Raw genomic sequence first — 27,771 nt, 5'->3', positions numbered from 1 at the left:
CACAAACTTTCATTGTGTGCTGAAACAGGAAATTTTGCTATAGCATTTATTAGTACGTTATTCTTAACATTGAACAAATTTATGTTTTGAAATATGACAAATTAAGATACCTACAACAAAGACTTTGCTAAGAATTCTCAATAACATGAGACCACCCTGGGCCCTGGTAAAGCCATAACTTTTTAATAACAACAAGACATTCTGTACACGAATAAAATTTATTTTGGTGAGTGAATCAGTTCACTGCAATATTAAAGTAAGTAGAATTCAATACATCGCGTGCAGGGATATTTCGTCTCAGTTTCTACATCACAATATACAGCCAATTATCCATTTTCTTCTTTGTCAGTACTTCCTGTATACGTGAGAATTTTGTGTACATCATCATGATGCCCAGCCCAAGTTTTGAAGTAGTCGGACGTAGCCGTTAAGCCACTTCGGAGGTCAACATCAACCCAGAAGAACATTTGTTTTGTCTGTTTCAAAACACCAGATACATACACGCGGTCTTAATTTACCATATAAGACATTTTATTTTGCTATCAGTTGAGTATATTTAAGAAGAAGAGTTAAGAACGCATCACACGACGAACGCGAAAGTCGTTTTTTTTATAACATGCAAAACTTATTATAAGAAGGCCAGCAGACGACAAAGAAGTTAGTCTTGGAGGTATATAATAATTATTATTTGTAATAGCAGGATTACGGCGTTTACCAAACCTTGTCGTTCGTTTGAGCTGATGGTACGATTAATAAAACATATCGACATGTGGTTTATCGAATCCTTTTAAACCAAATTTTAGTCATCGATTCATGTAATTACCAGACTTTGTACAATTCAAATTACATTTTGTATAAGTAAATTATATTACTTTTTTAGACAGGTGGAACCCGGCGTACAATTCCTTAAATAAAATCAATTTCTGAGGTCACGCTATGGTACCTGTACAATATGTTTATAGATACGTTGTTTTTATATGTTTGTTGAATGTATATCCAGTGCCAGTGCCAGTGGTCAAAGCTAGTGACAATTCTATCAAAATGTGTAATTCGACTAAAACAGATCAAATAAATTGCACAAGGAATTCCTCCGTTTCGCAAAATAATGGAAAAGTAAGTATTATATAAAAAGTATTATAAGTCATGAGAATAAACTTTGTTGACTGCAAAGAGAAATGCATTCAAAGAAATACATACAAGCATGCGAGAAAAACGTAAACGCGTTTGCTCTTTTGTATTACTCGACAACGTTACATGCAGTATTTTATCATGAAATTTGACATTTTGAGAATAAGCAAAATTATTATGTGCAGTTCATTTAATTAGCATTTTGTGGCTTCAAGGTAAGCTGTAAAGATAAACATTGTTATCCATAGTTATTTGGCAAAATCAAATAATCGTATGATAAAACATGCATAAAACGATTTCATCAATATCTCCGAATACGAACAAAAAATATCAAAAAGAAACGAGAAATTGTTTAGAATTATCATTATTTTATGCATATTTACAATATCAAGTCATTTTCACTTGCCTGCTTTCTTCAAGAGTTCAAGAGTACCAGGCAAAAGACAATATCTGCATATCTCTCCATATATATCAAGAACTCTTTTTATATGTACCGAGATATGATGTTTACATCAATATCTTCTCTGTGTAATGAACTAGGCAACTACATGATATTCAACATTGTTTGTTCCTCGTGAAATTGGAATTTTCATAGAAACAGCAAATCTTGTGTTGGTTGCCTTGATAAGAACAAAACATAAAAATTACAACATTCCTCAAATTATGTTTACTTTATGTGGTGGCGTAAAAGAAAGCCCGTATATTTGATCTTGCTATGCGAATATATCACTGTTCACACACAGTGGAAACTGAAAAATCAGTTCCTACAAAAATAAATAATGGCAATGTTCTCAAACTCATATATAAGACTAAAACTTAAAAGCTTATGCAAAAGTCGATGATAGTAAAACGACATCATTTTAAGTTTGGTCATCATTTGCAACATAAACATAAGCATAAGAAGAATTGACAGTTGATAATCTTTTGCAGTTATGCTCATGTTTATACTTTTGCCGAAAGTGAGAACCAGGATTTGAGCGTTATAATTTAGTTCCTCGTCTAAAAAGAACAAATTTTTGTTTTTAAAAATATTGCAACATATAATAAACATATATTTATGTATTTAATAAAAAACCGAAGAAAAGTTTCTCACTTCCTCAAGAAATATTAATAACAACAATGGTGATCTCCACAGTTGGTGTCCTAACAAATGGAATTCTTATTGTTGTTATTGTGAAGGATCCTTTAAACAAACTTAGACGAGGACCGTGGATTACCCTCTTAAGCTTATCTATAGCTGATTTCACTGCATCTTTGTCCCAATTCATGATTGTTGGATTGGGTAGATTGTTCGAGGTCAAACCATCAGAAGCTGTCATTTATTCTGTCCTTTTCTTTTGGATGTTTGGTGCTGCGGGCTCATTTTGTCACTTGACATCACTCACATGGCAAACTTACATGATTGCAAAGTATCCCAAATACAGACAACAAATGTTATCTACGAAGAAAATTTACATATTATGCGCCGCAGTTTGGTTGATTGCCATTTACATGGCATTTGCTGAACTCACATCAATTTACATAAAAAAATTTGACCAGCTTATGTATATCTATATCACGGTACATGCTGTCTTGGAAATCGTTGTTTTACTTCAGATCATATTGAAGTGTTTCATACTTAAGGTTGTATTGCAAAGTCGACAAGACACTAAAGTAAATGCTAAACAGTACAACACTAAACACTTTGAAATTATAAAGGCAATCATTATGCTGAATGTCTTATTACTGGTAACTGCATTTCCTTATTTTGTCGCCAAACAAGTGGAGTTTATTCAAAGGCTTGGAAAAATACAAAGTGAATTGGCTGGGCGTTTTTCTTACTACTACAAACCAGTTGCCATGGTGAATTTCGCTGTCAATCCAATTGTGTACGCACTGAGGCTTCCAGTTTATCGAAACAGTATGAAGGCGTTGTTTAAAAAGACTAGAATTGTTTCCATTCAAAAACCAGGGCATTTAATCTTTTCATTTCGTACTAGTGCTAGTAAACCTGTATGATAGATAATATGTTCTAAACTCAATTTGATTAAAAATGTACGAATAGTGCTAATAGTTTTTATTAAAAGAATAAATTCCAAAGTGACAAACAACTGTGTGGTCAAAAAAAATTATAACGATTATTACTACAATACTTATCACTTTTTTGATTCTACATAACTTCAAAAGCGAGAGCAATAATTGTGAATACTTTAATGAGACCATAAATTAAGTAAAGCACGTACATCAGGTACCTGGAAATATAGCAGCTTTGCTGAGATGAAAACCTTGAAAAAAAGAAGAAAGATTTGTTATTTTCATCTTGGTATATATGAAATGCCAGCGAAAAGTACGTATAGGAATTTGGGGGAGGGAGTAAGGCCAATATAAGCCTCTTGAGAGCTGAAATTAAATGTTTCTTTGCACTATAACAACAATGCTACACAAACTTCCCCCTTCTTCTGGACAATATTGCAACATAAAAGGTGGGGCCAATTATCGTTTCCACCCGTTTACAGGAAATGAATTTTTACAATCACTCACGTATGTGGGATGTACATGTGAATCCACCAGATGCATGTGGACGTCACGACGCCAATTTAAAAAAAAGCGGATTCAAAAATATCGAGATAGGTGTTGACGGGTCATGAACATTATACCGACTGTATGAATACAAGTGATCAAATTGCATTAAACCATTCAGTCAATGCCAGTCATCCCAGAGACAAGAAATTAGAAGTTAGAACAGTTGATTAAACTGTCTGAGATCTCACTATGGTACTCTCACGATATTTCCAGAACGTCTATCCTTCCTTTATTTACGGATTCCTTATTCTTACAAGTTTGATCTCAGTATATCCAGTGACCAATACTGGTGATTTTTTGGAAACGCACAATTCGACTCAACCAAATCATATAAATATCTCAAGGAATTCATCTGGTTTACGCAATCAAAGTGCTGTAAGTATATAATGTACTGCAGTTATTTTTTTCTACAGATCTTATCACTATCTCATAGTACAAACGTTAAACATGTTTAGATACAATTAAGAACTAGGAGATGTTCAAAGTAGTTCATGATTCTCAATGTACGACTGTAAAAATTACCATTTATCTATGTGCAATTATGAATGTATATGAAAACATTTGACGTCTTTTCCTCTTTCTATATTTCATATGAAGCCCATGAAGAGTTTTTCACTTGTGCTAGAAGAGTTTTTAACATCTTATATGCTCATTGTCTATATAGTTAGTAAAACTATATAGTAGAATTCCCAGCATTCATGTAATCTTAGAACTCTCTATGACAAGTTCATGAAATAACATATAAGTTCATTTATACTTCTTGTAATATCAGCTGTTTTTTAAATGCTTTGAGCAATTAAAACATTAGAGAGTCATATATAGTTGCGCATGAGATGCGTCAAAACTCTATGCATGTGATGGATATGACGGATCGTAGAACTAAAAATACTTTTTTGTTTGTTTTATAAATATTTTAAAGGCGTCGTTCAGTTTGGACTATTCAAGTGGAAAAAGATGTTTGAATGTTAAAACCTAAAATATACAGTGTATGAACGAAGAGTGTTTGATTGTTGTCTTCAACTTATTTTTTATTACTTTTTGCTTTTCCATCTAAAATTCAACGACGAACAAACCCATGTATACATGTTTGACTTTGAAAAACGGAATTATTTTTGTCATGTATAGACTCTGTCTTACGGTCACCTTTCATAGTTCTATAAGCACAATTGTATTTTCTAGTTTTCATAGAATTTTTTCTTTTTCCTTTCAAATCTGCATATCATTTTTATTGTATGATTCAATTATGACAGATAAATTAATGTGAAAGTCCATAACATGCGTGGTTATTTTATTGGTTAATATTGCCTGATATGACGACATTGTGATTTTCAAATAAACTTTTTATGAAAGTTTTGTTGACGTCATGCTTGATATTTGAAGCTACGATTATAATTTTCGTTAAAACACCACATATTAAAATATGTATTGCAAGCCTTTTTCGTCAACGTATATTTCTAAAACTGATTTATATGTTTGCTCTTGTTTAGGCTACATGAATACATGGCCACAATTTGTGGCGGTTTAAATTATATATTATGCATGTATATTTGATGTGTTTTAATCCAATCACACAACCTGCTGACAAACGTACACCCCACTCCCCCCTCACCCCCATTCTTTTTATTGTTACTTACCCATGTCTCGACGCTGTGTCCTGTCCTGTTTCAGAGTCAAGTAAACGTCGACCGAAACAGAAACGAAAGCCCGGTCGCAATCCCAGAGTTCCATTCACTCCCAAGCAGCTGACGACCCTGGAAAACAAGTTTGAAACAATGAAGTACTTGACAAGTGATGAAGTTCGTAGTTTGTGTTTGGAACTGACGTTACCGGAAAACAAAATCAAAATATGGTTTCAAAATCGACGAGCAAGAGAAAAAAGAAAAAGTTCACAAAGCAGCGATGAATATGTTGACGTAATGACAATTGACGGGGAGAACAGTTAGCTATGTATGACGACACATGCACTGAAAATTAGTTATAGTTTTTATAGAGGTTTATAGTTAGAAAATCAGTTTTGCAATCATAGAGTTTGCATTGTAGTAATCTTGCACAGCGTACGTTCAACAGGACCTTTATTTATTGCTGTCAATATTCAATAATGAGCATAGGAATTTCATCGATGACGTCATTCGAGCATTTCCGCTTACAAAGAGAAAACACTTTGAATGCAAAGTTTCATAATGGAACACATCGTAAAAAACCTCAGGTTGTAACATAGGATAAAAAATAAAACATACTTATACATTCATCATGATCTCAATGTCCATTTTTGTAATAAATATAAAAAATTAAAATTGCATTTAAAGTTGAGTGACTTAAAATAAGGTTTACACTGCAGGTCGATTTAAAGACTGCAACAACAAAATCAAGGTTTATGATTGGTTCAAAGTATAGTGAAGTAAAAGATGCCATAGAAATGACGAATCTCAATAATTAGAGTTCATCACTGCTTTCTAATTGACCCAATCGGAAAATCAGTTTATACAAGGTAAGTACTAATTTAAAAATGAACACACAAAAGAGAGATTAAAAAAATGAATGCAACAGAAAAACATAGCTACCACAGCGTAATAATGCAATACCTGGATTAAAATATTTTATGTGGTTTTACTCTATGCCATTCACTGACATTTACGTACATAAATTTTATCGAAAAGCAAAGTTCTCTAGACATGGATGGTTGTATTGAAAAATACTAAATTTATAGTAGAAAAACATAAGAAACACACGATACAGAGAGTGAAGAGGTTCAACTACCTTCCCACCCTCTCTCGCAAGAGAAGTACCGGTAACACCACCACCACCTTTCTTGCAAGAGAAGTACAAGCATCACAACCACCTCTCCACAAGAGAAGTACTGGTACCACCACCACCACCTTTTTTGCGAGAGAAGTACATGCATCACAACCACCTCTCCCGCAAGAGAAGTACCAGTACCACCACCACCACCTTTCTTGCGAGAGTACATGCATCACAACCACTCCCGCAAGAGAAGTACCGGTACCACCACCATCACCTTTCTTGCGAGAAGTACATGCATCACAACCACCTCTCCCGCAAGAGAAGTACCGGTACCAGCACCACCACCTTTCTTGCGAGAGAAGTACATGCATCACAACCACCTCTCCCACAAGAGAAGTACTGGTACCTCCACCACCACCTTTCATGCGAGAGAAGTACATGCATCACAACTTCCCTCTCCCGCAAGAGAATTACACGCACCACCAACATCCCCTTTCCTGCAAGGAAAATACCAATAGCACCACCACCCTCCTCTCACGTAAGAGAAGTATTGGTACCACCAATACAACCCCCTTTCCAGCAAGAGAAATACAAGCACCACCACCAACTCTTCTCCCGCAAGAGAAGTACAAGCACCACCACCAATCCTTCTCCCGCAAGAGAAGTACTGTCACCTCTCCACCTTCTCATGCGAAAGAAGTACCAGTAACAGTAGCAATGACGTGAAGAGTTGAGCTCCAGTTATCTAATTCTGTAATGACTTAATACAAATTTATGACAATCCTCCATACCCCTGTATCATTAGAAACTGTGGTTTAAACTTTAAGAACGAAGCTTTGAGCTTTTAAACGTCTTCACAAGGTTTGAACAATAAAAGAAATAAAAATGTCTTATCTTTTTACAAGTCACATATTTACACAATTCTCAACAATCCTAATGTATAGTTCTATAGAAAAAAATATTTTGGTAAAAAATATATTATCAATGTACAACAAAACGATATATTATCAATATCCAATAACAAAAACAATTTTACAAAACGACACAATCATAAATTCGACATCATAAACAGTTTTAGAAAAGTTGTCAAAGAACACCTGTCATTTCTGCATATCACTTAATAACAAAAAAATTTGCGCGAAATAATAAACTCACTTCGTAATGATAATTAAAAATCTTTCATTTCTGACATAGCTTTTAGTGCAGTTAATATTAAAATCGGAACTGCTGAATAATTAAATTTTACTGATGCATTTACTCCAGTTTTCACCTGTTTTTACTTAAAACAAACTAGCTAACAACTTTATCATTATGAGCTATATATTCTAAATCCACTAAACTTTGGTTTCATTTAAAATATAAAATATGAAATAAAAATTTCTGTGCAGTAGTTATAAGGTTTATGGGTCTTCGAATACAACAATTCGCTATTGCGCAAAAGGAATATTTTTCATTATCATTTATCTATGTGCAATTATGAATGTATATGAAAACATTTGACGTCTTTTACTCTTTCTGTATTTCATATGAAGCCCATGAAGAGTTTTTCACTTCGCCAAGAAACATTAATAACAACGATGGTAGTCTCCACAGTTGGTGTCCTAACAAATGGTCTTCTTTTTGTTCTTATTGTGAAGGATCCTTTAAACAAGCTAAGACGAGGACCGTGGATTACTATCTTAAGCTTATCTATAGCTGATTTCACTGCATCTTTGTCTCAATTCATGATTGTTGGATTGGGTAGATTGTTCGAGGTCAAACCATCAGAAGCTGTCAATTATTCTGTCCTTTTCTTTTGGATGTTTGGGGTTGCAGGCTCATTTTTTCACTTGACATCACTCACATGGCAAACCACTCACATGGCAAACTTGCATGATTGCAAAGTATCCCAAATACAAACAACAAATGTTATCTTCGAAGAAAATTTACATATTATGCGCCACAGTTTGGTTGATTGCCATTTGCATGGCATATGGTGAACTCGTATCAATTTTTGCCGAGAAATTTGATCACGTTATGTACACTTATATCACAGGATTTGCTGTCTTGGTAATCACTGTTTTACTTCATATCATATTGAGGTGTTTCATACTTAAGGTTGTATTGCAAAGTCGACAAGACAGTAAAGTAAATGCTACACAGTACAACACTAAACACTTTAAAATTGTAAAGACAATCATTGTGCTGAATGTCTTATTACTGGTAACTGCCTTTCCTTATTTTGTCGCCCAAACAGTGAGGTTTATTCAAATTCTTGGAAAAATACAAGGTGAATTGGCTTGGCGTTTTTCTTACTACTACAGACCAGTTGCCATGGTGAATTTTGCTGTCAATCCAATTGTGTATGCACTGAGGCTTCCAGATTATCGAAACAGTATAAAGGCGTTGTTTAAAAAGACTAGAACTGTTTCCATTTAAAAATCAGGGCATTCAATCTTTTCACTTCGTACTAGTGCTAGTAAACCTGTATGATAGATAATATGTTCTAAACTCAATTTGATTAAAAATGTACGAATAGTGTTAATAGTTTTTATTGGAAGAATAAATTCCAAAGTGACAAACAACTGTGTGGTCAAAAAAAATTATAACGATTATTACTACAATACTTATCACTTTTTTGATTCTACGTAACTTCAAAAGCGAGAGCAATAATTGTGAATACTTTAATGAGACCATTTGCGATTAAGAAACATTTGCGATGTAACTACATTCATCGTTCATAACTTTATGATTAATATATAAATTTTTTATTTGGGTATAGTATAGGTAATATTAGCATAGTTTTGAAGGAAAGGTGAAAGAAAAAGAAACTATCATGATTTGTAGCGAGATTTAAACTGACTAAAATTTAAAGCCAACTTTTTGACCTTTCTTTTCATGAGAAAGATCAGGAATGCAATACTTTTTTAACGATACATATCATTAATCAAATAAACCTTGAACTTAGAGACGTTACAGATTTGCTTAATGCTTCGATAAAAAATTTGAAAGAAAAAATGAGTCTTGCTTGTTTGTAAAGTTTTCTATAGCTTGTTGAAAAAATGACAACAAACTTCTTTCATATATCGGCTGCTACTTGGTGGTTATATTGGAAAACAAATACTTCGGTATAAACAGAGCTTCGTTCCATCGCTCAAAGAGTAAGTTGATCTGTTCAAAATAAAGAAAATGTGTACGCAGCTAACGTACAGTCGCAAGTGCACGGACAGCTTAAATACAGAATCCTTTCATCACAGGCATATGAGCCAAAAGAAACAATAACGATGAACCATCAAAATGAAATTTGCATAGTTTTTATTCTACTTGCGTTATGATGAAAAGTTTGCTTACACAAAAAATTCTTGTGACGACCCAAAGCACAAACTTACATTGTGTGCTGAAACAAGAAATTTTGCTATAGCATTTATTAGTACGTTATTCTTAACATTGAACGAATTTATGTTTTGAAATATGACAAATTAATATACCTACAACAAAGACTTTGCTAAGAATTCTCAATAACATGAGACCACCCTGGCCCCTGGTAAAGACATAACTTTTTAATAACAACAAGACATTCTGTGCACGAATAAAATTTATTTTGGTGAGTGAATCAGTTCACTGCAATATTGAAGAAAGTAGAATTCAATACATAACGTTGAGGGACATTCGTTTCACTTTCTTCATCAATATACAGCCAATTTCCATTTTCTTCTTTGTCAGTACTTCCTGTATACAAAGGAAGTTTGTATACATCACCATGATGCCTAGCCCAAGTTTTGAAGTAGTCGGACGCAGCCGTTAAGCCACTTCGGAGGTCAACATCAACCCAGAAGAATATTTGTTTTGTCTGTTTCAAAACACCAGATACATACACACGATCTTAATTTACCATACCATATAAGACATTTTATTTTGCTATCAGTTGAGTATTTGTGAGGAAATGAGTTAAGAACGCATCACACGACGAACGCGAAAGTCGTTTTTTATAACATCAAAAACTGATTGTAAGAAGGCCAGCAGACGACAAAGAAGTTAGTCTTGGAGGTATATAATAATTATTATTTGTAATGGCAGGATAACTGCGTTTTACCAAACCCTGTCTTCGTTTGAGCTGATAGTACAATTAATAAAACATTTCGACATGTGGTTTATCGAACCCTTTAAACCAAATTTTAGTCATCGATTCATGTACTTACCAGACTTTGTACACTTCAAATTAGATTTTGTATAAGTGAATTATATTACTTTTTTAGACAGGTGGAACCCGGCGTACAATTCCTTAACTAAAATCAATTTCTGAGGTCACGCTATGGTACCTGTACAATATGTTTATAGATACGTTGTTTTTATATTTGTTGAATATATATCCAGTGCCAGTGGTCAAAGCTAGCGACAATTCTATCAAAATGTGTAATTCGACTAAAACAGATCAAATAAATTGCACAAGGAATTCCTCCGTTTGGCAAAATAATGGAAAAGTAAGTATTATATAAAAAGTATTATAAGTCATGCGAATAAACTTTGTTGACTGCAAATAGAAATGCATTCAAAGAAATACATACAAGCTTGCGAGAAAAACGTACACGCGTTTGCTCTTTTGTATTACTCAACAACGTCACATGCAGTGATTTTATCATGAAATTTGACATTTTGAGAATAAGCAAAACTATTATGTGCAGTTCATTTAATTAGCATTTTGTGGCTTCATGGTAAGCTGTAAAGATAAACATTGCTATCCAAAGTTATTTGGCAAAATCAAATAATCGTATGATAAAACATGCATAAAACGATTTCACCAATATCTCCGAATACAAACGAAAATGACTTGATATTGTAAATATTCTATGCATATTTACAATATCAAGTCATTTTCACTTGCCTGCTTTCTTCAAGAGTTCAAGAGTACCAGGCAAAAGACAACATCTGCATATCTCTCCATGCATGTCAGAAACTTCATCTTTTTTATATGTACCGAGATATGATATTTTCATCAATATCTTCTCTATGTAATGAACTAGGCAACTACATGATATTCAACATTGTTTGTTCCTCGTGAAATTGGAATTTTCATAGAAACAGCAAAGCTTGTGTTGGTTGCCTTGATAAGAACAAAACATAAAAATTACAACATTCCTCAAATTATTTTTACTTTATGTAGTGGCGTAAAAGAAATCCCGTATATTTGGTCTTGCTATGCGAATATATAACAGTTCACACACAGTGGAAACTGAAAAATCAAATCCTACAAAAATAAACAATGGCAATGTTCTCAAACTCATATATAAGACTGAAACTTAAAAGCTTATGCAAAAGTCGATGATATTAAAACGACATCATTTTAAGTTTGGTCATCATTTGCAACATAAACATAAGCATAAGAAGAATTGACAGTTGATAATCTTTTGCAGGTATGCTCATGTTTATACTTTTGCCGAAAGTGAGAAGCAGGATTTGAGCGTTATAATTTAGTTCCTCGTCTAAAAAGAACAAATTTTTGTTTTTAAAAATATTGCAACATCTAATAAACATATATTTATGTATTTAATAAGAAACCGAAGAAAAGTTTCTCACTTCCTCAAGAAATATTAATAACAACAATGGTGATCTCCACAGTTGGTGTCCTAACAATTGGTCTTCTTATTGTTGTTATTGTGAAGGTTCCTTTAAACAAACTAAGACGAGGACCGTGGATTACTATCTTAAGCTTATCTATAGCTGATTTCACTGCATCTTTGTCTCAATTCATGATTGTTTGATTGGGTAGATTGTTCGAGGTCAAACCATCAGAAGCTGTCATTTATTCTGTCCTTTTCTTTTGGATGTTTGGGGCTGCGGGCTCATTTTTTCACTTGACATCACTCACATGGCAAACTTACATGATTGCAAAGTATCCCAAATACAGACAACAAATGTTATCTACGAAGAAAAGTTACATATTATGCGCCACAGTTTGGTTGATTGCCATTTGCATGGCATTTGCTGAAGTCACATCACTTTACATAAAAAAATTTGACCAGATTATGTATATCTATATCACGGTATATGCTCTCTTGGAAATTACTGTTTTACTTCAGATCATATTGAAGTGTTTCATACTTCAGGTTGTATTGCAAAGTCGACAAGACACTAAAGTAAATGCTGAACAGCACAACACTAAACACCTTGAAATTGTGAAGACAATCATTGTGCTGAATGTCTTATTACTGGTAACTGCCTTTCCTTTTTTTGTCGCCAAACAAGTGGAGTTTATTCAAAGGCTAGGGAAACTACAAAGTGAATTGGCTTGGCGCTTTTCGTATTACTATAAGCCAGTGGCCATGGTGAACTTTGCTGTCAATCCAATTGTGTATGCACTGAGGCTTCCAGATTATCGAAACAGTATGAAGGCGTTGTTTAGAAAGAAGAATACTGTTTTTACTCCAACATCCCAGTCAGCAAGCTTTTCCTTCCAGTCCACCAATGAAACATTTGCGATGTAACTACATTCATCATTCATAACTTTATGATCAATATATAAATTTTTTATTTGGGTATAAAATAGGTAATATTAGCATAGTTTTAAAGAGAAGATGAAAGAAAAAAACTATCATGATTTGTAGCGAGATTTAAACTGACTAAAATTTAAAGCCAACTTTTTGACTTTTCTTTTCATGAGAAAGATCAGGAGTGTAATACTTTTTTAACGATACATATCATTAATCAAATAAACCTTGAACTTAGAGACGTTATAGATTCGCCCAGTGCTTCGATAAAAAATTTGAAAGAAATAATGAGTCTTGCTTGTTTTATAAGTCTTCTATAGCTTGTTAAAAAAATGACAACAAACTTCTTTCATATATCGGCTGCTACTTGGAGAATGTATTGGAAAACAAAACTTTGGTATAAACAGAACTTCGTTCCATCGCTCAAAGAGTAAGTTGATCTGTTCAAGATAAAGAAAATGTGTATGCAGCTAACGTACAGTCGCAAGTGCACGGACAGCTTAAATACAGAATCCTTTCATCACAGGCATATGAGTCAAAAGAAAAAATGACGATGTACCATCAAAATGAAATTTGCATAGTTTTTATTCTACTTGCGTTATGATGAAAAGTTTGCTTACATAAAAATTCTTGTGATGACCCAAAGCACAAACTTTCATTGTGTGCTGAAACAGGAAATTTTGCTATAGTATTTATTAGTACGTTATTCTTAAAATTGAAAGAGTTTATGTTTTGAAATATGACAAATTAATATACCTACAACAAAGACTTTGCTAAGAATTCTCAATAACATGAGACCAACCTGGGCCCTGGTAAAGCCATAACTTTTTAATACAACAAGACGTTCTGTACACGGATGAAATTTATTTTGGTGAGTGAATCAGTTCACTGAAATATTGAAAAAACTAGACGACTTACCACATTATGAAATATAACTGCCAGGGTGAGACATCATTAGTCATTTATCAAGAATTTAATGATACGTCAAAACGCAAGGATGAATTTAGGACAGGGTTGAAGAGAAATATGCACATCCCCCAGTCTTAGATACACAAGATGGAAGTCAATTTCCCTGTAAAATACTAATATATCAAACAATTAATGGACACACTTAACAATCGAGCCACTCCCTCCCTCCCCCCCCCCCTCCGACATACACTGACACACAGACACACAAAAAACAATCATCTCTGATCATTTCGGTGAAGACGGAAGACATTTCCTTTAATCACAATAAGAAATATGTTTGTATAACAGGAGGATGCCACTGCACTAAGAAGATTAGTACAATCAACACGTGCACAAATCCAACCACTTTAGCGGGAAAAGATCGATAACTATTTTCACTTCACAAGAAGAAATCGTTGATTTTAATCTGAGCCAAAAATGTTGACAGACAAAGAAGAAAAGAGAGCTTCAATCTGAAACTTTGATCCCATCGTTAACTAATGACTTTCAAAGTGAAAGATATAAAATTTTTGAAAGACGTAGCTGTTCAAAACAATAGCGACAGACTCACAGGTACTTCAGACAAAATCCACATCAGAACACACACACACGGTTATAGATTTATACATAATAAAGTCTCCCTTTAGAGAGCTTTTTGCTCTGTATATCATGTTATTCACCATTATTATTTGAGCAAAACCAAAATACATTTTCAGAAAATACAAGCAGCATCAGAGCCACGTCCTCAAAACCAGTGGTTTGCCAATGTTTAAGTGGTTTGCCCGTGTTTAAGTGGTTTTCATGTTTTGCATTTTCGCTATTCATCTATGTCAATGGGGTTCAAGAAAACTTACTCAAACAATCAAGAAACTTTGTAAGGAATTGAACTCAGTGTATCAATAATAGCTATTATATCACTCTAACGACACGTTTTTGCTTATCACAAATTCTAACCCAGATTACAATACGCTTAAGTACGAGTGCATAAATAGAAAAACAAACAAAGGTGTTTTTGGCACGCGCTTTAATAAACTAAATGTTCCATGATCAAATAAATACACGTCACAGACTGCCAAAAATTAACGTACTTGACGTCAAATTCATGCTAACTGAACAAGAAGTATATAGATGTTTTCAAGTTGAGTGCATGATCATTTTTAAATATATACTATAGTATAATTTTAGAATTTTGATATACATTTGTATATATAGTATAAGAGAGACAGTAGTTTATCAGTCTGTTTGACTGTTGTCTGTTACCCTCTTGAAATAAAGTTTTTGTACATACTTAAACATATACACAAGGTTAAGTTATAATATCCGTTGAACTCAAAACACTTGGAGCAATATTTTTACCGCCATATTTGAATTTTAAATTCAAGAATAAAATATCTTTTTCTCTTTGTGCAAATGTGACTGGATTTCTTGCGGGGAATTTCGTTTTTAACGGAACAAAAAATTTTCGAAAAGATTATTGACATTAAGAAGCGACATAAATAATGTTTTATCAACACGAGGCTCGAGAGTTAAGACTTAAGAGCATCGGCAAAATTCATCGCATAATTACAAAAACAAAATACACTAACAAATTTGTACCTACTCCTTAAAAAAAAACCCAGCAATTCTTTATAATCTTCTTGTGAATGCTGTCATGGAAAAGATCATTTCACACCGTACTCTCCACAAATTGGTCTTAAAATTCATAAATAAAACAAACAATCTCATCTCAACCATTCTCAATTCTCAACTATGAACTTTGATAATACACTGGACACCAGTTCGTGGGCACAGATGCAATCAAAGTATCTAAGCACCTGCGTAAAGGCAAGTTAATAACAACTTACCACACAATAATCTGATTAGACATCATACGATCAGACTTTGTGCCTGCAAAGCCAGTGAAAGGTACTTCTCATAAAACCTCCAAATCAAAATACGCTTTGTGTGATAAATTAAATATTACATAATATGTCATATTTGAATTGAATTACACCTTAATAATGGAATTTACGGCTGTCTGCGGAATATTGATTTGTCAACACATTTCAGCTTTTGTGTCCGCTCTACGTCAATTGTTACTGGATTTGAGCGACCCAATTCAATCGTTACCTACTTTTATCAAAAATATTAAATTACAAATAGTTCTATATGGTTTTATTAATATTTACTTCACAAAAACTTTACAAGCAGATTAGAATTTTCATCATGTATAATATAAACGTTAGATGGTTGTCAATGAAATACAAAGAATACCATACATAAGGCAAAAGTTTTCAGTATTCGATTAAACAATGAACAAGGTAAGATGTTCTCATTGAATATTTGACAATTACTCGCTAAAGACAAGGATGGGGCTGTCTTTGCGGTTATTAAAATTTGTGATTACCATATGCATTTAATCACGAATTTCAACACTCTTTAATATGCATCACGTATATTTAACCACTCGTTTTGTGTTACACAACTTAAGTTACCTGAGATATTTCCATTATCAAAACAGTGTATGATAATTTAGTTTACTAATGTGTTTGTGTTTCTTGTTTATTTATGCTTTCCTTCAAATACTAAGTATTACTAACACGACACTTGTCGAATATTGAATTAAAAACAAGTTCCGAATATTTCAAAATCTATACACAAAGATTTAGGGAATAGAGTGGAAGAAAATCCACGAGTGAAAGCAAAATTACATGGGAACTTCTAAAATAACGAGGCTTCTGTATTTAAAAAGTGCTCCTACAAGGATGTTGATTGTATTATAAACAGACAAATGACAAAACGTCTGCCGTTTTTCGCAAAAACGATAATCATATTAACGATCTTCTATAAACATGCCGTAAATATGATACAAGATTTCAGGAAACCCACGCCAATTAAATCTGTAAACAATATGTATGTGCAGGACGATGAAATAACGACTTCAACACACACAACGCTTACTTGATTTTAGGGGGAACATACTCTGTCAATATCAAATTCAAAGTGAAAGAAAAGCAGCGCACCATATTATCTAGGGTCTCACTATGATAATCAAAAGGCATTTTCAAAACGTCTATCCTTCCTTTGTCTATGGATTCCTTATTCTTACAAGTTTGATGAAAGTGCATCCAATGGCCAATGCTGGTGATTTGGGGAAAATGTGCAACTCGACTCAAACAAACCAGACAAATTGCACAAGGAATGAGACTGGTTCTCGTAATCAAAGTGATGTAAGTTTATAAACAAAAACTCTATTGTATGTAATTACAAAAATCATTTTATTTGGTCTGATGAATTAATTTAAAGTCAATGAAATGTTTTGTTGACTGGAAAGAAATGCATTCAAAGAAATGAGGAAGGTGCAAAAAAATCTCATATTAAAAAAAGTCAGAAAGCCACAATAGTCTAACTGAAGCCATTGGGTAAAAGTCATCTTATTAAACAATCTAATAATTCTTGCATTTATTATTTCCTTTATGCGATTTTTATGGCATTATCAGAAGTTGGTTTACGCCATGCTTGAAACTGAATACATTTAAAAGGAAAGATTTTTCTATCATAAAACACGCGGAACTTTAGCGCTTTTATTTTAGATACAAACTTCTTCACAGTATAATGTGCATTGATTTTAGAATTATTTGCGACATTTCCAATATTTATAAGACCACCATCAACTACAATAATTGTACCTCTCCATAATTTCTGTAAGTTATTTATTATCATATGCTCCATCTCGAAATCAAATAATCTAAAGTGTTCACAATATTTTAATACATCTCACGCAAAAAAAGACTTAGAATAAAAATCATATGAATAAAAGAAATGAAATAGACTGACAAGAGATAAAGCATTGAATTAATGCATTTCTAAAATTCTTGCAATTTTCTTCTCAACCATTGAGAAATATGACAGTTCACAATACATTTAAAATTTTTATATGTTTCATTGAAGAACAAACCCAAGAACGGTACCTCGTTTGGTTATGAAACATTAATAACAATAATGGTGGTCTCCGCAGTTGGTGTCCTTACAAATGGTCTTCTTATTGTTGTTATTGTGAAGGATCCTTTAAACAAACTAAGACGAGGACCGTGGATTACCATCTTAAGCTTATCTATAGCAGATATCACTGCATCTTTGTCCCAATTCATGATTGTTGGATTGGGTAGATTGTTCGAGGTCAAAACATCAGAAGCTGTCATTTATTCTGCCCTTTTCTTTTGGATGTTTGGGGCTGCGGGCTCATTTTTTCACTTGACATCACTCACATGGCAAACTTACATGATTGCAAAGTATCCAATACGTAGCCGACAGATGTTGTCTACCAGAAAAATATACATATTATGCGTGACTATTTGGTTGATTGCCATTGGCATGGCATTTGGTGAACTTATATCAATTTTCGAAGAGAAATTTGACCACGTTATGTACACTTATATCACGCTATATGCTGTTTTGGAGATTGCTGTTTTACTTCAGATCATTTTGAAGTGTTTCATACTTAAGGTTGTATTGCAAAGTCGACAAGACACTAAAGTAAATGCTGAACAGCACAACACTAAACACTTTGAAATTGTAAAGACAATCATTGTGCTGAATGTCTTATTACTGGTAACTGCATTTCCTTATTTTGTCGCCAAACAAGTGGAGTTTATTCAAAGGCTTGGAAAAATACAAAGTGAATTGGCTGGACGTTTTTCTTACTACTACGAACCAGTAGCCATGGTGAATTTCGCTGTCAATCCAATTCTGTATGCACTGAGGCTTCCAGATTATCGAAACAGTATGAAGACGTTGTTTAGAAAGAAGAATACTGTTTTTACTCCAACATCCAAGTCAACGATCTTTTCCTTCCGGTCCACCAATGAAACATCTGCGATGTAACTACATTCATCGTTCATAACTTTATGATTAATATATAAATTTTTTATTTGGGTATAGTATAGGTAATATTAGCATAGTTTTAAAGGAAAGATGAAAGAAAAAGAAACTATCATGATTTGTAGCGAGATTTAAACTGACTGAGATTTAAGGCCAACTGTTTGACTTTTCTTTTCATGAGAAAGATCAGCAGTGTAATACTTTTTTAACGGTACATATCATTAATCAAATAAACCTTGAACTTAGAGACGTTACAGATTTACTTAATGCTTCGATAAAAAATTTGAAAGAAAGAATGAGTCTTGCTTGTTTGTTTAGTTTTCTATAGCTTGTTGAAAAAATGACAACAAAATTACTTCATAAATCGGCTGCTACTTGGAGGTTATATAGGAAAAATAATACTTCGGTATAAACATAGCTTCGTTCCATCGCTCAAAGTGTAAGTTGATCTGTTCAAGATAAAGAAAATGTGTACGCAGCTAACGTATAGTCGCAAGTGCACGGACAGCTTAAATACAGAATCCTTTTATCACAGGCATATGAGCCAAAAGAAACAATAACGATGAACCATCAAAATGAAATTTGCATAGTTTTTATTCTACTTGCGTTATGATGAAAAGTTTGCTTACACAAAAAATTCTTGTGATGACCAAAAGCACAAACTTTCATTGTGTGCTGAAACAGAAAATTTTGCTATAGCATTTATTAGTACGTTATTCTTAACATTGAACGAATTTATGTTTTGAAATATGACAAATCAAGATACCTACAACAAAGACTTTGCTAAGAATTCTCAATAACATGAGACCACCCTGGACCCTGGTAAAGCCATAACATTTTAATAACAACAAGACATTCTGTACACGAATAAAATTATTTTGGTGAGTGAATCAGTTCACCGCAATACTGAAGAATGTAGAATTCAATACTTAACGTGGAGGGACATTCGTTTCACTTTCTACATCAATATACACCCAATTTCCATTTTCTTCTTTGTCAGTACTTCCTGTATACAAAGGAAGTTTGTGTACATCATCATGATGCCCAGCCCAAGTTTTAAAGTAGTCGGACGTAGCCGTTAAGCCACTTCGGAGGTCAACATCAACCAAGAAAAATATTTGTTTTGTCTGTTTCAAAACACCAGATACATACACGCGGTCTTAATTTACCATATAAGACATTTTATTTTGCTATCAGTTGAGTATTTGTGAGAAGAAGAGTTAAAAACGCATCACACGACGAACGCGAAAGTCGTTTTTTTAGAACATCCAAAACTGATTGTAAGAAGGCCAGCAGACGACAAAGAAGTTAGTCTTGTAGGTATATAACAATTATTATTTGTAATAACAGGATAACTGTGTTTTACCAAACCCTGTCGTTCGTTTGAGCTGATAGTACGATTAATAAAACATTTCGACATGTGGTTTATCGAATCCTTTTAAACCAAATTTTAGTCATCGATTCATGTAATTACCAGACTTTGTACACTTCAAATTAGATTTTGTATAAGTAAATTATATTACTTTTTTAGACAGGTGGAACCCGGCGTACAATTCCTTAAATAAAATCAATTTCTGAGGTCACGCTATGGTACCTGTACAATATGTTTATAGTTACGTTATTTTGATATGTTTGTTGAATATATATCCAGTGCCAGTGGTCAAAGCTAGCGACAATTCTATCAAAATGTGCAATTCGACTAAAATAGATCAAGTAAATTGCACAAGGAATTCCTCCGTTTCGCAAAATAATACAAAAGTAAGTAGTATTATATAAAAAGTATTATAAGTCATGAAAATATACTCGAGTGCTTGGTGACTGCAAAGAGAAATGCATTCAAAAAAATACATATACAAGCATGCGAGAGAAACGCAAACGCGTTTGCTCTTTTGTATTACTCAACAACGTTACATGCAGTGATTTTATCATGAAATTGGACATTTTGAGAATAAGGAAAACTATTATGTGCAGTTCATTTAATTAGCATTTTGTGGCTTCGTGGTAAGCTGTAAAGATAAATATTGCTATCCATATTTATTTGGCAAAATCAGATAATTGTATGATAAAACATGCATAAAACGATTTCACCAATATCTCCGAATACGAACGAAAAGGACTTGATATTGTAAATATTCTATTCATATTTACAATATCAAGTCATTTTCCCTTGCCTGCTTTCTTCAAGAGTTCAAGAGTACCAGGCAAAAGACAATATCTGCATATCTCTCATGCATATCAAGAACTCATTTTTTTATATGTACCGAGATATGATATTTTCATCAATATCTTCTCTGTTTAATGAACTATAGCAACTACATGATATTCAACATTGTTTGTTCCTCGTGAAATTTGAATTTTCATAGAAACAGCAAAGTTTGTGTTGGTTGCCTTGATAACAACAAAACATAAAAATTACAACATTCCTCAAATTATGTCTACTTTATGTAGTGGCGTAAAAGTAAGCCCGTATATTTGGTCGTGCTATGCGAATATATCACTGTTCACACAAAGTGGAAACTCAAAAAATCTGTTCCTACAAAAATAATTATTGGCAATGTTCTCAAACTCATATATAAGACTAAAACTTAAAAGCTTATGCAAAAGTCGATATTTGTAAAACGACATCATTTTAAGTTTGGTCATCATTTGCAACATAAACATAAGCATAAGAAGAATTGACAGTTGATAATCTTTTGCAGTTATGCTCATGTTTATACTTTTGCCGAAAGTGAGAACCAGGATTTGAGCGTTATAATTTAGTTCCTCGTCTAAAAGAACAAATTTTTGTTTTAAAATATTGCAACATATAATAAACATATATTTATGTATTTAATAAGAAACCGAAGAAAAGTTTCTCACTTCCTCAAGAAATATTAATAACAACAATGGTGATCTCCACAGTTGGTGTCCTAACAAATGGTCTTCTTATTGTTGTTATTGTGAAGGATCCTTTAAACGAACTAAGACGAGGACCGTGGATTACCATCTTAAGCTTATCTATAGCTGATATCACTGCATCTTTGTCTCAATTCATGACTGTTGGATTGGGTGAATTGTTCGAGGTCAAACCATCAGAAGCTGTCATTTATTCTGTCCTTTTCTTTTGGATGTTTGGGGCTGCGGGCTCATTTTTTCACTTGACATCACTCACATGGCAAACTTACATGATTGCAAAGTATCCCAAATACAGACAACAAATGTTATCTACGAAGAAAATTTACATATTATGCGCCACAGTTTGGTTGATTGCCATTTGCATGGCATTTGCTGAAGTCACATCACTTTACATAAAAAAAATTGACCAGCTTATGTATATCTATATCACGGTATATGCTGTCTTGGAAATCGCTGTTTTACTTCAGATCATATTGAAGTGTTTCATACTTAAGGTTGTATTGCAAAGTCGACAAGACACTAAAGTAAATGCTAAACAGTACAACACTAAACACTTTGAAATTGTAAAGACAATCATTGTGCTGAATGTCTTATTACTGGTAACTGCATTTCCTTATTTTGTCGCCAAACAAGTGGAGTTTATTCAAAGGCTTGGAAAAATACAAGGTGAATTGGCTTGGCGTTTTTCTTACTACTACGAACCAGTTGCCATGGTGAATTTTGCTGTCAATCCAATTGTGTATGCACTGAGGCTTCCAGATTATCGAAACAGTATGAAGGCGTTGTTTAAAAAGACTAGAATTGTTTCCATTCAAAAACCAGGGCATTCCATCTTTTCACTTCGTACTAGTGCTAGTAAACCTGTATGATAGATAATATGTTCTAAACTCAATTTGATTAAAAATGTACGAATAGTGCTAATAGTTTTTATTGGAAGAATAAATTCCAAAGTGACAAACAACTGTGTGGTCAAAAAAAATTATAACGATTATTACTACAATAGTTATCACTTTTTTGATTCTACGTAACTTCAAAAGCGAGAGCAATAATTGTGAATACTTTAATGAGACCATAAATTAAGTAAAGCACGTACATAAGGTACCTGGAAATATAGCAGCTTTGCTGAGATGAAAACCTTGAAATAAAGAAGAAAGATTTGTTATTTTCATCTTGGTATATTTGAAATGCCAGCGAACAGTACGTATAGGAATTTGGGGGAGGGAGTACGGCCAATATAAGCCTCTTGAGAGCTGAAATTAAATGTTTCTTTGCACTATAATAACAATGCTACACAAACTTCCCCCTTCTTCTGGAGAATATTGCAACAAAAAAGGTGGGGCCAATATTATATTAATATTGCAACAAAAAAGGTGGGGCCGATTATCGTTTCCACCCATTTACAGGAAATGAATTTTTAAAATCACTCACGTATGTGGGATGTACACGTGAATCCACCACATGCATGTGGACGTCACGAGGCCAATTTAAAAGAAAGCGGATTCAAAAATATCGAGATACGTGTTGACGGGTCATAAACATTATACCGACTGTATGAATACAAGTGATCAAATTGCATTAAACCATTCAGTCAATGCCAATCATCCCAGAGACAAGAAATTAGAACAGTTGATTAAACTGTCTGAGATCTCACTATGGTACTCTCACGATATTTCCAAAACGTCTATCCTTCCTTTATTTACGGATTCCTTATTCTTACAAGTTTGATCTCAGTATATCCAGTGACCAATACTGGTGATTTCTTGGAAACGCGCAATTCGACTCATTGTCTTATTGATGGTAACTGCATTTCCTTATTTTGTCGCCAAACAACTGGAGTTTTTTCAAAGGCTTAGAAAAATACAAGGTTAATTGGCTAGGCGTTTTTCTCACTACTACAAACCAGTTGCCATGGTGAATTTCGCTGTCAATCCAATTGTATATGCACTGAGGCTTCCAGATTATCGAAACAGTATAAAGGCGTTGTTTAAAAAGACTATAATTGTTTCCATTCAAAAACCAGGGCATTTAATCTTTTAACTTCGTACTAGTGCTAGTAAACCTGTATGATAGATAATATGTTCTAAACTCAATTTGATCAAAAATGTACGAATAGTGCTAATAGTTTTTATTGGAAGAATAAATTCCAAAACAACTGTGTGGTCAAAAAAATTATCCCGATTATTACTACAATACTTATCACTTTTTTTGATTCTACGTAACTTCAAAAGGGAGAGCAATAATTGTGAATACTTTAATGAGACCATTTGCGATTAAGAAACATTTGAGATGTAACTACATTCATCGTTCATAACTTTATGATTAATTTATAAATTTTTTATTTGGGTATAGGAAACAGGAAAACTGGAAACAGGAAATTTTGCTACAGTATAGGTAATATTAGCATAGTTTTAAAGGGAAGATGAAAGAAAAAGGAACTATCATGATTTGTAGCGAGATTTAAACTGACTAAAATTTAAAGCCAACTTTTTGACTTTTCTTTTCATGAGAAAGATCAGCAGTGTAATACTTTTTTAACGGTACATATCATTAATCAAATAAACCTTGAACTTAGAGACGTTACAGATTTGCTTAATGCTTCGATAAAAAATTTGAAAGAAAAAATGAGTCTTGCTTGTTTGTTAAGTTTTCTATAGCTTGTTAAAAAATTACAACAAACTTACTTCATAAATCGGCTGCTACTTGGTGGTTATATTGGAAAACAAATACTTCGGTATAAACAGAACTTCGTTCCATCGATCAAAGAGTAAGTTGATCTGTTCAAAATAAAGAAAATGTGTACGCAGCTAACGTACAGTCGCAAGTGCAAGGACAGCTTAAATATAGAATCCTTTCATCATAGGCATATGAGTCAAAAGAAACAGTAACGATGTACCATCAAAATGAAATTTGCATAGTTTCTATTCTACTTGCGTTATGATGAAAAGTTTGCTTACACAAAAAATTCTTGTGATGACACAAAGCACAAACTTTCATTGTGTGCTGAAACAGGAAATTTAGCTATAGCATTTATTAGTACGTTATTCTTAACATTGAACGAATTTATGTTTTGAAATATGACAAATCAAGATACCTACAACAAAGACTTTGCTAAGAATTCTCAATAACATGAGACCACGCTGGGCCCTGGTAAAGCCATAACTTTTAAATAACAACAAGTCATTCTGTACACGAATAAAATTTATTTTGGTGAGTGAATCAGTTCACTGCAATATTGAAAAAACTAGACGACTGACCACATTTTGAAATAGAAGTGCCAGGGTGAGACATCATTAGTCATTTATCAAGGATATAATGATATGTCAAAACGAAGGATGGATTTAGGACAGGGTTGAAGAGAAGTATGCACCACCATCCCTAGTCTTAGATACACAAGATGGAAGTCAATTTCCCTGCAAAATACTAATATATCAAACAATTAATGGACACACTTAACAGCCGGGCCTACCCCCCCCTCCCACATACACTGACACACAGACACACACAAACCATCATCTCTGATCATTTCGGTAAAGACGGAAGACATTTCCTTTAATCACAATAAGAAATATGTTTGTATAACGGGAGGATGCCACTGCATTAAGAAGATTACTACAATCATCACGTGCATAAATTCATCCACTTTAGCGGGAAAAGATCGAGAACTATTTTCACTTAACCAGAAGAAATCATTGATTTTAATCTGAGCCAAAAACATTGACAGACAATGAAGAAAAGAGAGCTTCAATCTGAAACTTTGATCCCATCGTTAACTAATGACAATCAAAGTGAAAGATATGAAATTTTTGAAAGACGTAGCTGTTCAAAACAGGCCGACTGACAGGTGCTTCACACCAAATGCACATCAGAACACCCACACACACCCACGGTTATAGATTTATACATAATAAAGTCTTCTTTTAGAGAGCTTTTTGCTCTGTATGTCGTGTTATACACCATTATCATTTGAGAAAAACAAAAATACATTTTCAGAAAATACAAGCAGCATCAGAGCAACGTCCTCAAAACCAGTGGTTTGCCAATGTTTAAGTGGTTTGCCCGTGTTTAAGTGGTTTTGATGTTTTGCCTTTTCACTATTCGTCTATGTCAATGGGGTTCAAGAAACTAACTCAAACAATCAAGAAACTTTGTAAGGAATTGAACTCGGTGTATCAATAATAGCTATTGTATCACTCTAACGACACGTTTTTGCTTATCACAAATTCTAGCCCAGATTACAATACGCTTAAGTACGAGTGCATATATAGAAAAACAAAGGTGTTTTTGGCACGCGTTTTAATAAACAAAATGCTCCATGATCAAATAAATACACGTCACACAGACTGCCAAAAATGAACGTACTTGACGTCAAATTCATGCTGACTAAACAAGAAGTATATAGATGTTTTAAAGTTGAGTGCATGATCCTTTTTTAAATATATACTATAGTATAATTTTATAATTTTGATATACATTTGTATATATAGTATAAAAGAGCCAGTAGTTTATCAGTCTATTTGACTGTTGTCTGTTACCCTCTTGAAATAAAATTTTTATACATACTTAAACATATACACAAGGTTAAGTTATAATATCCGTTGAACTCAAAACACATGGAGCAATATTTTTACCGCCATATTTGAATTTTAAATTCAAGAATAAAATATCTTTTTCCCTTGTGCAAATGTGACTGGATTTCTCGCTGGGAATTTCGTTTTTAACGGAACAGAAAATTTTCGAAAAGATTTTTGACATTAAGAAGCAACATAAATAATGTTTTATGAACACGAGGCTCGAGAGTTAAGACCTAAGAGCATTGGCAAAATTCATCACATAATTACAAAAATAAAATACGCTAACAAAATCGTACCTACTCCTTAAAAAAAAAACCCAGCTAATCTTTATAATCTTCTTGTGAATGCTGTCATGGAAAAGATCATTTCACACCGTACTCTCCACAAATTAGTCTTAAAATTCATAAATAAAACAAACAATCTCATCTCAACCATTCTCATTTCTCAACTATGAAGTTTGATAATACACTGGACACCAGTTCGTGGGCACAGATGCAATCAAAGTATCTAAGCACCTGCGTAAAGGCAAGTTAATAACAACTTACCACACAATAATCTGATCAGATATCATACGATCAGACTTTGTGCCTGCAAAGCCAGTGAAAGGTACTTCTCATAAAACCTCCAAATCGAAATACGCTTTGTGTGATAAATTAAATATTACATGATATTTCATCTTGCTATAATCGATATTTGACTGTCTCCATGACAAATATGCACAATGTTTAAATTATCTCCCCTGCAAAATCTCTAATCATCTTGTTTGAGTGAAAGTAGTGATGGAAAATGGGAAAAAAGACTTATCTAATATACACACGAAGAACAAAATCATTAAACTTATTTTTGAAGAGTCATTCAGAAGAGTCATTCATGAAGACTTATTCAGTAAAAGCTGCCATTGATCAAAATGACGGCATATGATGGAAGCGAATTGCTAAGCCTAAAAGGACTATGGTGAAGAATTGTGAAAACCCTCAATATTTAGCTCGGGATGAATGGATTAGAGGGTAGTTAGCGATCGTGTGATTTGGTCTTTTAAGGATTCAAACTTTATATTAGGAGTAAGTTATCGTATATGACGGTGGTGTGTATGCAAAATCATTGAAAACCATTCATGAATAGCCTTTGAATCAGAGGTACGAGAGTCAGAAACACTGATTGTAATTACTTAACATTACTCACTATGTCTAACGATGCTAGATTAATTAAAATCATTTTGATGATTTGAATATTAAAGAAATAGCAATATTCGTCTTGTCAAAATAAAATTTTGCTATAGCATTTATTAGTACGTTATTCTTAACATTGAAGGAATTTATGTTTTGAAAAATGACAAATCAAGATACCTACAACAAAGACTTTGCTAAGAATTCTCACTAACATGAGACCAACCTGGGCCCTGGTAAAGCCATAACTTTTTAATACAACAAGACATTCTGTACACGGATGAAATTTATTTTGGTGAGTGAATCAGTTCACTGCAATATTGATGAAAGTAGAATTCAATACATCGCGTGCAGGGATACTTCGTCTCACTTTCTACACAAACATACAGCCAATTATCCATTTTCTCCTTTGTCAGTACTTCCTGTATACGTGAG

The 27,771-nt window shown here is 33.4% G+C and overlaps 1 protein-coding gene and 5 long non-coding RNA genes across 16 annotated transcripts in view; 3 read left to right on the top strand and 3 right to left on the bottom strand.

Annotated features, from left to right (window-relative positions):
• Positions 1-239: 239 nt before the first annotated feature.
• On the top strand, positions 240-6,055 carry LOC124453092. Of its 3 annotated transcripts, none has more exons than XR_006950984.1 (3): positions 289-670; positions 881-1,113; positions 5,359-6,055. It is a non-coding gene; the product is annotated as an uncharacterized LOC124453092 (long non-coding RNA). The 3 variants fall into 3 exon arrangements; XR_006950983.1 differs by lacking the exon at positions 5,359-6,055 and adding an exon at positions 1,549-1,792; XR_006950982.1 differs by lacking the exon at positions 5,359-6,055 and having other exon boundaries at positions 240-670; positions 881-1,170.
• On the bottom strand, positions 2,170-8,810 carry LOC124453522. Its single transcript, XR_006951114.1, has 2 exons — positions 8,738-8,810; positions 2,170-2,566 (listed from the first exon to the last, which is right to left on the bottom strand). It is a non-coding gene; the product is annotated as an uncharacterized LOC124453522 (long non-coding RNA).
• Positions 8,811-10,392: 1,582 nt separating this feature from the next.
• The window catches only part of LOC124453058 (P2Y purinoceptor 4-like), an 82,150-nt gene continuing 64,771 nt past the window's right edge, over positions 10,393-27,771 (top strand). The window contains exons 1-3 of one of the 9 annotated variants that reach the window (XR_006950944.1): positions 19,689-20,020; positions 20,236-20,462; positions 20,890-22,560. Coding sequence is in view for 5 of the 9 variants with exons in the window: in XM_047003758.1 (XP_046859714.1) it covers positions 16,868-17,053; positions 17,775-18,707 (1,119 nt within the window). In the remaining 4 variants the exon portion in view is untranslated. Of the gene's footprint in view, positions 10,459-16,814; positions 17,054-17,774; positions 18,959-19,688; positions 20,025-20,057; positions 20,171-20,235; positions 20,463-20,889; positions 22,561-27,771 lie in introns of those variants that run through there. The other 8 variants (XM_047003767.1, XM_047003768.1, XM_047003769.1 and 5 more) reach the window with 8 other exon arrangements.
• LOC124453525 lies at positions 11,442-13,785 on the bottom strand. The gene is made up of 2 exons (XR_006951117.1): positions 13,699-13,785; positions 11,442-11,512 (listed from the first exon to the last, which is right to left on the bottom strand). It is a non-coding gene; the product is annotated as an uncharacterized LOC124453525 (long non-coding RNA).
• LOC124453518 lies at positions 22,641-27,729 on the bottom strand. The gene is made up of 3 exons (XR_006951110.1): positions 24,854-27,729; positions 24,281-24,373; positions 22,641-22,734 (listed from the first exon to the last, which is right to left on the bottom strand). It is a non-coding gene; the product is annotated as an uncharacterized LOC124453518 (long non-coding RNA).
• On the top strand, positions 23,078-24,179 carry LOC124453528. Its single transcript, XR_006951119.1, has 2 exons — positions 23,078-23,396; positions 23,949-24,179. It is a non-coding gene; the product is annotated as an uncharacterized LOC124453528 (long non-coding RNA).

Source organism: Xenia sp. Carnegie-2017, unplaced genomic scaffold (genome assembly GCF_021976095.1).
Source record: "Xenia sp. Carnegie-2017 unplaced genomic scaffold, XeniaSp_v1 HiC_scaffold_25, whole genome shotgun sequence".
In the NCBI taxonomy this organism is placed as follows: domain Eukaryota; kingdom Metazoa; phylum Cnidaria; class Anthozoa; order Malacalcyonacea; family Xeniidae; genus Xenia; species Xenia sp. Carnegie-2017.
Note: the sequence above shows the minus strand (reverse complement) of the source record. Positions and strands in the feature narration are given on the sequence as shown.